Source organism: Papilio polytes, unplaced genomic scaffold (assembly GCF_000836215.1).
Source record: "Papilio polytes unplaced genomic scaffold, Ppol_1.0 DF823177.1, whole genome shotgun sequence".
NCBI lineage: Eukaryota > Metazoa > Arthropoda > Insecta > Lepidoptera > Papilionidae > Papilio > Papilio polytes.
In genome coordinates, this window is record NW_013526027.1 from 3,535,459 (window position 1) to 3,548,166 (window position 12,708).

Sequence of the window (12,708 nt, forward strand, 5' to 3'; positions counted from 1 at the left end):
TGCGGTGAATTGCTGGGGCAGGTATAATCGGTGTGATGTGGTCTGTGGCGTGGTTCGCGGTGGTATACGACTCGCCGGCGCAGCATCCGCGCATCTCTGAAGCAGAGCGCAACTACCTCCTCAAAGCTCTGCCACAGGATAACAGTACTAAGGGGGTGAGTCCATATAACGCTTTAGCATTGAAGAAAACTCAAGTTCACTACAAGCTAGACTAGATAACCTTTTATTTAATCATACTAATATTATAAATGTGAAAGTTTAGATGGATAGATGGATGTTTGTTAGAGTTTGTACACTAAACGGCTGGAAAAATTTGGTATAGATGTAGAGGATAGTCTGGAAGAATACATAGGCTACTTTTGTTTTTAATTCTACGCAAAGGGAGTCGGGGCAAAAGCTAGTAGTACATATTTATGTCAGTTTGATAGTTGACGATAAAATAGGGTTTAGTACTGATGAACATAAAACCGCTTTCAGTGTCCCACTGTACAGTTGGACCGGTAAAGTTTTCTCTATTGAAATTAACGTCGTAAAGTTAACTGTGGAGTGGGTGAGAGCGAGGGCGTGGGCGCTAAGGATAAGGCTGTTTTAGGAGCCGCTTAGTGATAGAACTATGCAACGTTAACTTTCTCTATGGACCAATTAAACATTTTTTATAAACTTTGTAGTATAATATAAACATAATTTCACTAGTTTTACTATTACTGCGTTTGTTCCAATATCAATAGTTTTGTGTTCCTACTTAGTTTTCAATACAAATTTTTACTTGAAGATGCTACCAATATTAACCCAGTGAAAGGGACAACTGTGATGCAACTTGACACTCTTACATCACTACGCGTCTACAGATCTAAGCTCTATGTTGAATGTCACTTTAACGTTACCCAATGTCTGTTTGTCAACGACGCTGGAGTTACTCTTTAGTGGTCTGATGTTACTTTGTTGCGACAACTTATCTTGACCTGTCTCTACAAAATAATTGGATAGTTCAAAAAGAGATTTAGACTACGTAAAGAGTGAAGAATTTTAAACGTTCCTATAGTTTTCTGTAGAGGCTAGCACGAACCATTCCTATTCAACGCGACTGATTGAAGGCATCTCTGACATCCTTGTAATTTTATTGTAGACAAAGTTACTTTGATTTTTCTTGTTTTTAAGTATGCATATTGTGTGCAGCACATGCCTGTCCCCTGGCGCGCCATGCTGTGCTCTGCGCCGGTGTGGGCCATCATCATCACGCACGGCGCCTCCGTCTTCGGCTACTTCACCGTCGTCAACCAGCTGCCCTCCTACATCGAGAGCATCCTGCACTTCAATATTAAACACGTAAGTCACTTTGTTATATACTGATTTTTGTTATTCCAGGTAACAAATATCCCATCTCTCCATACTTTTTTATAATATTTAAAATGTTAGATATCGATCGGTGTTTGACAAGAAAATCCCATTGATGGATTTTATCTATCTATACGTATAAAATTGGGCTGTCTGTTTGTTATATCAAAAGAAAATTTTCAGATTTCGGGAAGATGATGCAATTGCTTTGCTGATAACGAAAATCACGTTTAATTTTTTTGTCTGTCTGTCTGTCTGTCCACAAGCCGCGTTTGTTCCGGGTAATTTCCGAAACGGCTGCACCGATTTCGACCGATGTCTATGTCCGTCTATGTCAGCTACGCTTCAGTTTTCATTGAAGGGTAGCTGGGCATTTGTAGGCTACTGTTTTATCCTACTATTGCGTGGACAAAGTCGCGCGCAACAGCTAGTTTGTAATAATATTGATACGATCATTTATTTCAAATTATAATCTTTTATCAAAACAATGATTGATGTGATTTCAATCATTATTTTTAGATTTCTTCAAGTGTTTTTATATCTAAAGTTGTCAGGATCCTTAGATAAAAATCGGTTGGAAATATTCACATCTGCTTATATTAAACAAATCATACAATTTTAAATATTTATAACTATTTCTGTTTAACGCAGATGTCGATTGTTCCTTAACATTAACATTTATAGTGAATATGTTTAATTTCGTTATGAAAGGAAGCGGATCTCATAACATCCTGATATATCTTGTCATGGGAAAGTCATATTGTTGAAGTGCTTTCGTATTTTTCATTTACCATCGTCATGGGGTAAAAAGGAACGTGTTATCGAGCGCACAATTAAAATAAATCATAATAAACGAATTAAACACGTAATTTATTACCTCAATTATTGAAAACTAGCTGTTCCCGTGCGGCTTCATCCACATGAAATTATAACAAAAAAAAAACTTTTTTTATTTGTTTTATTATCAAAGTATCAATTGCAAATATAAAATTACCGTTATCATAATAACCTTGTTGGTCCCTTTCCCACATGAGGGGTTTTTTCCAATTTATATACCCCTTAAGTTTAATAGCGTGAAAATATATAGCCTAAAGCGTGACATAAGTGTAGGACTTTTTTTGAAAAGAAGAATTATTCAAAAATATGCTGTGATTGCTGACAGTCTACGCAACAAAGTAATGTGTGTTTACGCTTTTTTATATTAGTATATATAGTATAGATATAGATAACTTCACTTCTAAGAACTGAAGTTAGTTGTCTATTCATTAAAAGTAATAAAATACTCCAGTAGCTTTTGTATAGGAATATTATTTGTATTCATTACTTACAAGTGATTGGGTACTTCCCTGCATACTAATCACTTATGATAAGTATAACCTCTTTGGCAATACATTGGTGGAAAATTATTGTCCAGATAACAATATATGGTGTAATCACATGTCAAGTCATCAGTGTGTCAGTTTTTTACGTCTTTGGAACTGGGTAGAATGAAGCGTTTGACAAAATTTAATAACCCAGGCATAGACCGCCTAAACTTTTTATTCAGAGAAAAAATTATTACAGAAATCTGAATCACAGCTATGGAAAAACAATAGAAATATATATTTTTAACCAATAAATTTAAAACGTAATCGTAATTATAAAACTTTACAAAAGATAAGGCGAGTCTATGTAGGTGTCTATGTAGTCGATATGTAGGGATTCCATAAGTTATATATGAAAAGTCGGACAAAATCAGCAAAGACATTATACTAATAATTTGAAGTAGTTGTCTTTAAGTTCTATAAACAATGTAAACCTATGTATTTATATTATTTTTATGTATTTGTGCTTCATTATGCATAATTAAAAACTTTTACCGATTCACGCGCTACTTCAAACAATTCTCATTCTATTTTGACCAAAGCATGCATGAATGTAGACGTGCCTTATCTTGACTCGATAATTACAAAATATGTTTTAAAAAAGAACAATATGTTTAGTCTAAGTGATATAATGTAAGCTAGCCGGCTCTGTATACTCTCCCGTATGTATTTACACGTGGCGGCTCGTGTGCCGCGGTCGATACATTGTAGTCGCATTGCTTACACGTGTAACGTTGTTAATAACTAACATTTTCCCTGAAGATACCTTCTAGAAAAATAAACGTGACTCACACCTCCTTTTTATAAATTCACGATTTTTTAAAGCAGACACGCTTATAACACGAATTAACGGTAGTTTAGTTTCACGTGAGACGCCAATGTTGTCAACGAGTTTAGCTGGTTTGATTGCTGCTTAAAATATTCAAACGCTAATTAAAGCTAAAAACCACATTATTATGTAATATTGAATAAATAATTCTCGTTTTCAATGGGATTTAAATTTGAGAAAGACGGCTACAGTTATACTGATTAACGTAAATGTACTGAATACCACTTTAAAGTCGTTCATGAATTGATTTGAATTTGTTTATAGAAATATTTTTATTTGACATTTAGTATTACTTCACAAAATTACAAAACGGTTAACACTTAATTTTTACTCGGGAAATATTAATCTGATAAAAAACTATAGCGTCAAGTGTAATTTACTGTAGTCTAGAATTTGAATTCTAGTATAATTAAAAAAAAATAATGTGTATACCAACAGCTTTCTAAAGCACTAAAGCCTGTTTTCTTTACAAATGTAGTGGTTTGAATTTTTTTACACGGCTTTAAAAAGTCTTAAAACGTGTTGTTCTGTGGTATTATATTCAAGACTATCGGTCGTTGGTATTTTGATATAATTTAGCCTGACTTCTCTACGAGTTGCAAAGGACAAACAAGCATCACGCAAGGCTCCTGGGCGATTGCATCAGCCGGTTAGTGGACAGCCTCTGATAATATACAAATAACATAAATTCCGCACCGCAAATATCGAACTAAAATGGAAATTAATGCCAGGTCCTTGGCTTTATTGAAATTTACGAAAACTATATTTAAACGTCTATAATTTCCCATTTTAAGATTACAGCTTGGCATTAAATAAGTTAGGAACTGTCTGTTAAAAAAAAATTATCCAGTATCTATGTGTTTGTCAATTTCTATCTGTCTAATAAGTAAGTATTCAGGCAGTTCAGCTGAACAGTCGAACTGTTTATTTAAATAATAGCATAAAATGTTGACTAATGGCCACTCAGTCAAAAGCTTATTACTTAAATAAAAAAATATGCAATTAATGTTATTATTTTTGCGGTTTTGGTAGTAAAACAATAGAATAACGTCATTCATTTGAATCAGGATTGTCCTAAACAAATGTCCCGCATGGTGACCGTAGCTTTCGGTGTGAACGCACTATTTAACGCGCTGCAATTCTCAAGTTACAGCATTTGTTCAATGTCTAGTTTTTTAATGTTGTTTTTTTTCATAAACGCAAAAAGATATTTACAACATTATTCGAGTCTAAATTGCGTGGTTGTTATTGTTTATTTAATTTGATTTTTTAATACTTCGTTTATTAAATAAATTTATGTATGTTTAATGAATTAAAAAAAAGCAAATCTTTCACAATTTGTATCACAACAAAAAAAGGTTGAATGTTCGCTTTAATATAAAACTAGTTAGCATTCAAGATAATCGTACTGAACGACCTTCATTAATTCTATTGTGGAAACAAAACATCAAAAACTAGTTTTACTTTAGTTATCAATATGAGACTAAACAAGTTTAAGGAAAACCATTTAAAAATCTTGTAACAAAAATTCAAAGAAAGTTAATTTTATATCCGAGTTAAGTCTCTTCTAAGTATTGTTTTTTGTGTAAATTTAACCCAAAACAAAAATTATCACTCGCATATCAATGCGGGGAATAACACAAAAGTGGAAATACCGCAGAAGTCATTTACATAACTGAAACTTGTTTTGCTTCTATGGTTTAATTATATCTGATGCAAAAAAACAATCTGCTAGAACATAAACAAGACTTCTAAATATAGCTGTGAGCCTAGTACTAGAGCTAGGGCTTATAGGACATTTGCCCACAACAAAATTGTAATGCTAGTTTCACACAAGGGCACCACAGTACGGAAGAGATGGCGTTACTCATTGTTTGAACGAACATATTGTCCAAACGGAACTGCCCCTCTAGACAAAATGACTTTCGATTAGCGACGTCGCTTGGAAAATCTACTAAATGTGTCAAAATGTATATGAATGAATACGTGACTTATTGAATGTTATTGTCAGTTCCATACCTTTTCAATTTTCGATCATATAATCGTATGTTACGTTGTCTAAGGGGGCTGTTCCGTCTCGGCGATTGCCATACTGTCCTATCCTAAAGATGCTTCACTGTGCTGTCCTGCCGTCGCCGCCGTGTGAAACCGGCATTATCATCGCCGGACATTCCGGAGCTCGGCGCCGTCGCCTTACTAATTATAGAATTCAATAAAAACCCACGCTAACCGCAAACTCTTTACGATAGAATAGCTCGAGAATAAAAAAAACTGCAGTTAGTATTTTAGTATAAAAATAGCAACATCCTGTATAAGGTCTGTGACACAATGCTGAAATTAATTTTATCTTAAGCCTTTGTATTAAATTATAGTAAAAAACAATAGTTTTATTATTTAGATCTTTCATAAAGAAAAAATATCCTAGGGTGGAGTAAGGGATTTATCATTCACCTGGGAATATTGTGCTTTTAACATAGGGGGTTCCATTCAAATCTTATTATTGTGTGATTTCACATACGTATGTTTTATTTTTCAATACATATGTCGTCTTTCGCAAGCTTATAGCCCTATAGTTATCCTGTTGCATGTAATGTCACATCCTGTGCGGTTATTGGATATTTCCTTCATCAGTAACAAGTTGGTGTAATATTAAAGTGGTATGGTCTGGTATCCATTGTACATTACGTACGAGGTAATGGTTCATTACGATGTGCTGGTTTAAGCAAGCAAAATGTAATTAAAACATATAAGAGAATAGTTCTTGATAGACAAAAAATCTTAGTTTTTAAAATATCTTGTTTTTATGTTTTTTAAAATTCACATTTTCATTATCAGCCATTTTATAGACATCAGTTTAAAAGCAGGACAATGTATGTACCTTACGCCCTACATGGCTGTGACAAAGGAAAATAATTACTGTGCATATTTATTACTGTATTTGAGATCAAGTATTCTAAATGTTGTTTGGTCAATGTAAAATAGTTCTTTATAATTTGATGTCTTTATTTATCAATATTTTCCTTTGATTTAATAATAATTACGATTTATATAAAGTCGGTAAAAAAGGCAAAGATTTGTACAAGAAAATATGTCTATATTTTCTTCGTTAAATTTAATATAAATCCCTATTACAGGAAATAAAGTAATTTCAAGTGTTACCAATGAAATGTTATAACATTGAGATATCTGGAAGGTCGTGTCTATTATTTATAATCTGGAGAAACGCCAAATACATTAGACACGGCGCAGGAAGCATCGTTGGAACTAAATAAATACAATTCGAAGTTTCCTTGTAAATTATACGTCGATTACATAAACGTTAAACATACTACAAAGCGATAAAATCCAACGCAATATTATACACTAACTAAAGTTTACATTATGTGGAAGGAAAAAGGATGTACGTCAAAATATATTTACTCAATATGTTAGCGTTTTGCTCACAACCAAATATTTTCCAATAATTTTGTTGAAATCGTGTCACAACACTATTTATTTGTGTTTGCATTTCCTCTTTTGGATAGTGTAAAACATTTCGAGATATTTGCTCTTCCATCTTTTATATAAAAAAGCAAATTAGTTTCTACACTTTGGATAGATATTTTGAAATAATATAAAGACATAGCAGTGTCGGGGCAATGACATACTGTATATTAATCACGGGATTAATCAACTCTCCTTATTTCGTATGCGCGTCCTTTTCACCCACAAGTGTGGGTCACTTGTGGCACACTGCGAGCCGCCAGGCCCCGTCGCGAGGTGATTCATGGCATAAAACTGTACCGTTGCAGTGAATGTCCTTTCCCAACCAAGTACAATGCGCCATAAAAGTACTTATTAACGTTTTTATTTTTACTAATGTTATAACTGAATTATAATTTTTTTACAACGTAGTTGTGCGTGTAATCTAAGACGCAGTTTATCTTCCGGAACAAGGAAGCGGCCGGTGTCGCACGCTTTGCGGACATATCTAATGTTACTGCTAATAATTGTAATTATAGACATTTCCTTATCCGCCTATAACTGTAATATGGACTATAGAATATTGGATAAAACGTATAGAAGCGAACAACTTTATTTTAGCCAAGGTCAACTACTAAACAGAAATAGACGCTTTTGTTATGCAGTGTACGTTAGGGTCTTGATACTGAGAAGCATTTATATTACGGGTTCGTTCGTGTGGTCGGTGCACGGCGGCGGGCCCGGCCCTCGGCGCCAGACGACAGCCGTCAGCCCTGTACTGACTCACGCTCCACTGAACTCCCCTCAACCCCCACATACAGTGCTAAGAGGATTTATTATATACAGGATAAGCGTTCGGGGTGTTTCTCAATTAAAAAAACAATCCTTTTCCCCAAGCCCCGAGACGTTCTTATACTCATTTAAATTAGACATAAGCCGATTAAAAAATTTCTTTATCAGCTTAAATGTTTAAATGTGTTTTACACTGTTGCGTAAGAAGTATAGAATTCACAATATTTTTAATGTTATTTTGTTTGAAAAGTGTAGCATATTGTATAAATTTGTATTCATCTCACGTAAGCGAACGTATTATGAGGTCAAGTTAATGACATGTAAAATCACCGCCAAACAAATCCTCCACGTCCTGATGTGCGCGCTCGTTTGTTGTGCAAATTATGTGCCATTATGTACTTCACATATTTACTTTGACATTTTGAGTATCCATGTGAAGCAGTGGTCGGACATTTTGTTAACAGATGAAATTTTCTGTATCGACAAACTTAAAAAACTACTTTAAAAACCAACGCATTAGTTAACATAATAAAACTTTTCATAAGTATGACTATTGTTAAAGAAGTATTTCTTAAAAAAAAAAGATCAATCACGTCATCCTGTTGGATTAAGGGACCCGTTGGCATTGTCGGTCGTAGTTTTATTGTGTAGCCTGCGCGGGAATTCCGCTCAATTAAATATGCTTACAGCGCTGTCTATAATCCTTTGTGATCTGTGTCGAGATGTGAATTTTAAATTATTTTTAGAGCTTTTATCAATTCAATCACTATGTTATTTTGTACTGCTTCTGACGAAACTTATGAAGGAGTTAGTCTTTACATAAGTATTACTAAAGTCATGTGTTTAATCTATTATAGAATGGTTTGCTGTCGTCGCTGCCATACCTGGGCAAGTACCTGTGCGCGCTGGCATCGTCTGTGCTGGCCGACTCTCTGCGCCGCTCCGGCCGACTGTCCACCACGGCCGCGCGGAAACTATTCACTGGCTTCGCGGTCGGCTTCCCCGGTAACTATCGTTTACACATCGTCTTTTTCTCCAGAAAAGAACCTTCTCGACCTTTCTCGCATTTTTAGATCTTCATCTGTCTACGTTACGTTAATTGTTCAATCTGTGTGTTGTCCAGGTGTGATGATGATAGTGCAAGCGTTTCTTGGCCACGACCGCGTGTGGTCTATCGCCATCTTCACGCTGGCTCTGACCATCAACGGCGCGGTGACCGCCGGCTACCTCGGCAACGGGCTCGACATCGCGCCCAACTTCAGTGGTAAGTAACACTAAGCGTTAGTTAAGGCTGCAACGAGTTTTGAGGGTTTTTCCAGTACTAATTATATTCTTGTTCTTAGGCACTATCTTCGGTATGGCCAACACGCTGTCCTCCTTCGGCGGCTGGCTCTCCACTTTCATGGTCGGGGAGCTAACACATGAGAACGTAAGTTACATCAAGTTATACATGTAAAATGTTTTTATTGTCTGTATATTTGAATGTAAAACTGCTTGTTGCAGAACACGTACGAGCAGTGGCAGATAGTGTTCTACATCCTGGCGGGCACGTACCTGCTGGGCGCGCTCTGCTTCCTCAGCCTGGGCTCGGGGGAGCTGCAGCCCTGGAACAGCGCCGCGCCGCCCCCCACCAAGGAGGAGCAGCCCCTCAACGAGCCCCCGCACCAGCACAAGGTGTGAACGTACCTCTAGTTCTTCAAACATTACTTAGTTAAATTGACTCTAGTGAATTTATTACAATATTCCGTTTACAGTCGCGTCTACCGACATTATATTAGGTTCCTTCCTATTTATTGTTTTATGTAAATTAATATGTGTAGCTTTATGACATGTCAGGGTTATTTTCTCGGAGAAACGGGATTTTTTTTCGACATTAATCTAAATGTTCTCGTATCAAAATGTTGCAGCAGCTGTATGCGTATTGGAAATGTCAAATTGTAATCATTTATTACTGTATCTTAGTATTTTATGTATTGATTCAATTTAGAAACATTTTTGTTAATTCAACTTTATTTTCATACACTGATCTCTACGATAATGATAGATAGGTAGTTGTTTCAAAATAACAGATTTTGCGTCATTAAAAGTGCAGTATAGACAGTGCAAGTGTATCTCTATTACTGGTATTCACTATCGCTACCAATAGCTACCATCAGCCAAAATAGCGGAACTCCAGTAAGCACAAAACACCACGAATTAACCTGTCCATTCATAGAGATCAGTGTTCCCAGATCTATTTAGTCTTTAATTAAAAACCGACGAAAGACTGTTCGAATTATTTGTATGAATTAATTCATACAATTATACAATTGCTGGTAAAAAAAAAATATAAATTCAGACGTTTTAAATTAATTTTAAAATGGTGAATTGATATTTTTCACACAAATAACTTGTCAAAATGTAACAAACGAACTTGTGTACACTTGTAATGTACGTTGTAGTCAGTATTTAATGTAATGTTGACAGAATTTACTACTGTCCTATGAGGACAATAAAGTAAAACTTAGTTTTAGGATGACTTGCGATGTGGGAAAAAAACGTGAAAAAAATAACAAAAAAAAGGCTGTAAAATGTGATTTACGTACGAGCCGGCTCGCGCAATGGACACTGATTGTAGCCAGCGATTGGGATACGATCTTGACGTGGAAATATACAACTACATAAACTCTTATTGCCTTATTCCACTTGGCGTCCGCAGCTGCCGTTTCATAGAAGTTTTAACGCGCCAGTGGAAACGAGACTCGTGATTTTTTGTATGAAATTTGATCACTACCAAAGTCTATTGTAATCCTGGTAAAAGTCCCTCAATCATGTACATACTAATCAATTAATTATAACAAGTCTGAATTTAAAATTCACAGAATAATCCAATTTTCACGTCAATGTTCAACGAAACCCGACTCAGTTGTTGAAATGTTTTTAGTATGTAAGTGAAGAGTGGCGGCGGTCGAAGTCTCGCTACATGCTACATGACACTGCGCACGGTCTAGGTTTAAATATACCATTGTACTTTGATAGAAATTACTTAGATATGCAGTTTTTATGCCTTTTGTGATGAAAACTTTGATATGACTCGCGGGGACCAAGGTTAACGACGACGACTGCCGCCATCTCAGTATATCAATAAGTATTCCTCGATAGCTATCTATTTATTGTACGTCACGTGTTTAGGAAAGTTCACAGCCATAGCCAACTTCACTTTAATAAATTCTCAAGTTGTTCCGCTAATCTTTTCGGGGAAATGCACCCGACCATAGACAATCTCGTATTTTACCGTAAGACATAGATAATAAGAAGCCATGTTCAGTTAGCTTTACAAGGGACAATGCATTGTTTTGTTGTGCATTTTGACAGCTGTGATATGAAGAGCTTTGTCTATGGCCCGCCACCACGCTTAGCTACTCTTTGCCTCGGGAATGTGGTCTCTCTTTCTATTATTGTGTTAGAAGGAGACGGCAAACGTTTTTGAACGTTCCGAGCGTTTTCGCGCTTTCAAAATTTAGCACGTATAGAATTTTAATTTAAAAATGGCTATCAGAAGTTCCTAAGTGACGTTAGGTATTTAACAGGTATTGTATTATTTTATCTATGAATTATATTTCGTCTAAGGAACGTGAAGTATTCATCTGTTTTAGTTAGATACAACTTTTGTTTGATATTTATTTATTTTCTGATAAGAAGTCGTATTATATCAGATTTGTATGGATCTTAATGGTTTATATCTTGTACTGTAAAAGATTTTTCTTTAAAAAAATAACAAAAAAAATATAGTTGCTCATTATGATTTAAGTTAGCACAAATAATACAAAAGAAGCATTTCGTGTGCGGCTTATAACTCATCGTATCTTTTGTAAACGAAACAAAGATGTTTGACATATCAAATCAAATGTTGGACAAAACTTTATAAAAATAATAATTATTATTTTGTACATTCGATTAAAGCTGATATATGTTCAAGATAATTGTTTACACTCGAATATAGATGTATTAGGAACAAATATATAACTATGTACAAATAGTGACTAGACAGCTTTGTAAAGTTTCATATCTGATGACCAGTTTTTAGGCATTTTTACTGAAGACGTGTATGGGTTTTTGTGTATGTGTGAACAAACCGTATGTATGAGCTAAATTTAAACTTAACGCAACTTAATACGGTGTTATTGTCTTTGTGACTGTACTTTGTGAACATTATTATTATACATGATTTTTTTAAATAAAGTTTTCAAAAATATTTATATTTTTATTTCTATCCTTTTTAGTTTTTCGAAAAAATATGTCTATTACATTCCCCGTATATTAAATGACATAGGTAAATAATAGTAAAAAGTGTGCACTGCCCGGGAATCGAACCCGGGTCGCAAGAATGGGAATCTTGCATGATACCACTACACCAGCAGTGCTTGCGTTACTTACATTAACTTAGTATCACTTGGTAGTAAAACTTCATTCATAATCAACCACGCTGGCCCACTTGGTTGATTTCACATACATCTTTGAATTCTTTACACTTTGCTGATATCTGCAGACATCACGATGGTTTTCTACACCATAAGAATGTCGGGTAAAATATGTAAATATAAATTTCGAAAATCACATTGGTATACGGCGGAATAGGTACCCAGGACAGATTACAAGTCAAGTGCTTAAATTCTAAACAACAGACGCTCTCTAGGAACCAAAAATGTATATTCATTTCTTTTATAACAGAAAACATCTCAAATACTCCACAACCCGCTCTTCTCCAAATATCTTCTTGATTAAGTAACTAGCTTTTCCCGTGCGGCTTCATTTGCATTACATTATAAAAAACATTTTAATTGTTTACATTCCGTTCATTTGCAAACGTTAAAATTCAAATGCTCAAATAAATAACGCCGATACTGACTAAATTCACAATACCCTGTTTCGGCTTTATGTGGGCGT

General features: G+C 35.1%; 1 protein-coding gene and 1 non-coding gene across 2 annotated transcripts in view; one reads left to right on the forward strand and one right to left on the reverse strand.

Annotated features, from left to right (window-relative positions):
* Nucleotides 1-12,016, forward strand: part of LOC106105190 (sialin) — a 29,703-nt gene extending 17,687 nt beyond the window's left edge. The window contains exons 7-12 of the mRNA XM_013285452.1: nt 22-155; nt 1,177-1,326; nt 8,640-8,787; nt 8,906-9,046; nt 9,126-9,211; nt 9,286-12,016. Of these exons, the coding sequence (XP_013140906.1) occupies nt 22-155; nt 1,177-1,326; nt 8,640-8,787; nt 8,906-9,046; nt 9,126-9,211; nt 9,286-9,462 (836 nt within the window). The 3' untranslated portion in view covers nt 9,463-12,016. The remainder of the gene's footprint in view (nt 1-21; nt 156-1,176; nt 1,327-8,639; nt 8,788-8,905; nt 9,047-9,125; nt 9,212-9,285) is intronic.
* A 98-nt stretch (nt 12,017-12,114) lies between these two features.
* Nucleotides 12,115-12,185, reverse strand: Trnag-ccc. Its single transcript has one exon. It is a non-coding gene; the product is annotated as a tRNA-Gly (tRNA).
* Between the last annotated feature and the right edge of the window lie 523 nt (nt 12,186-12,708).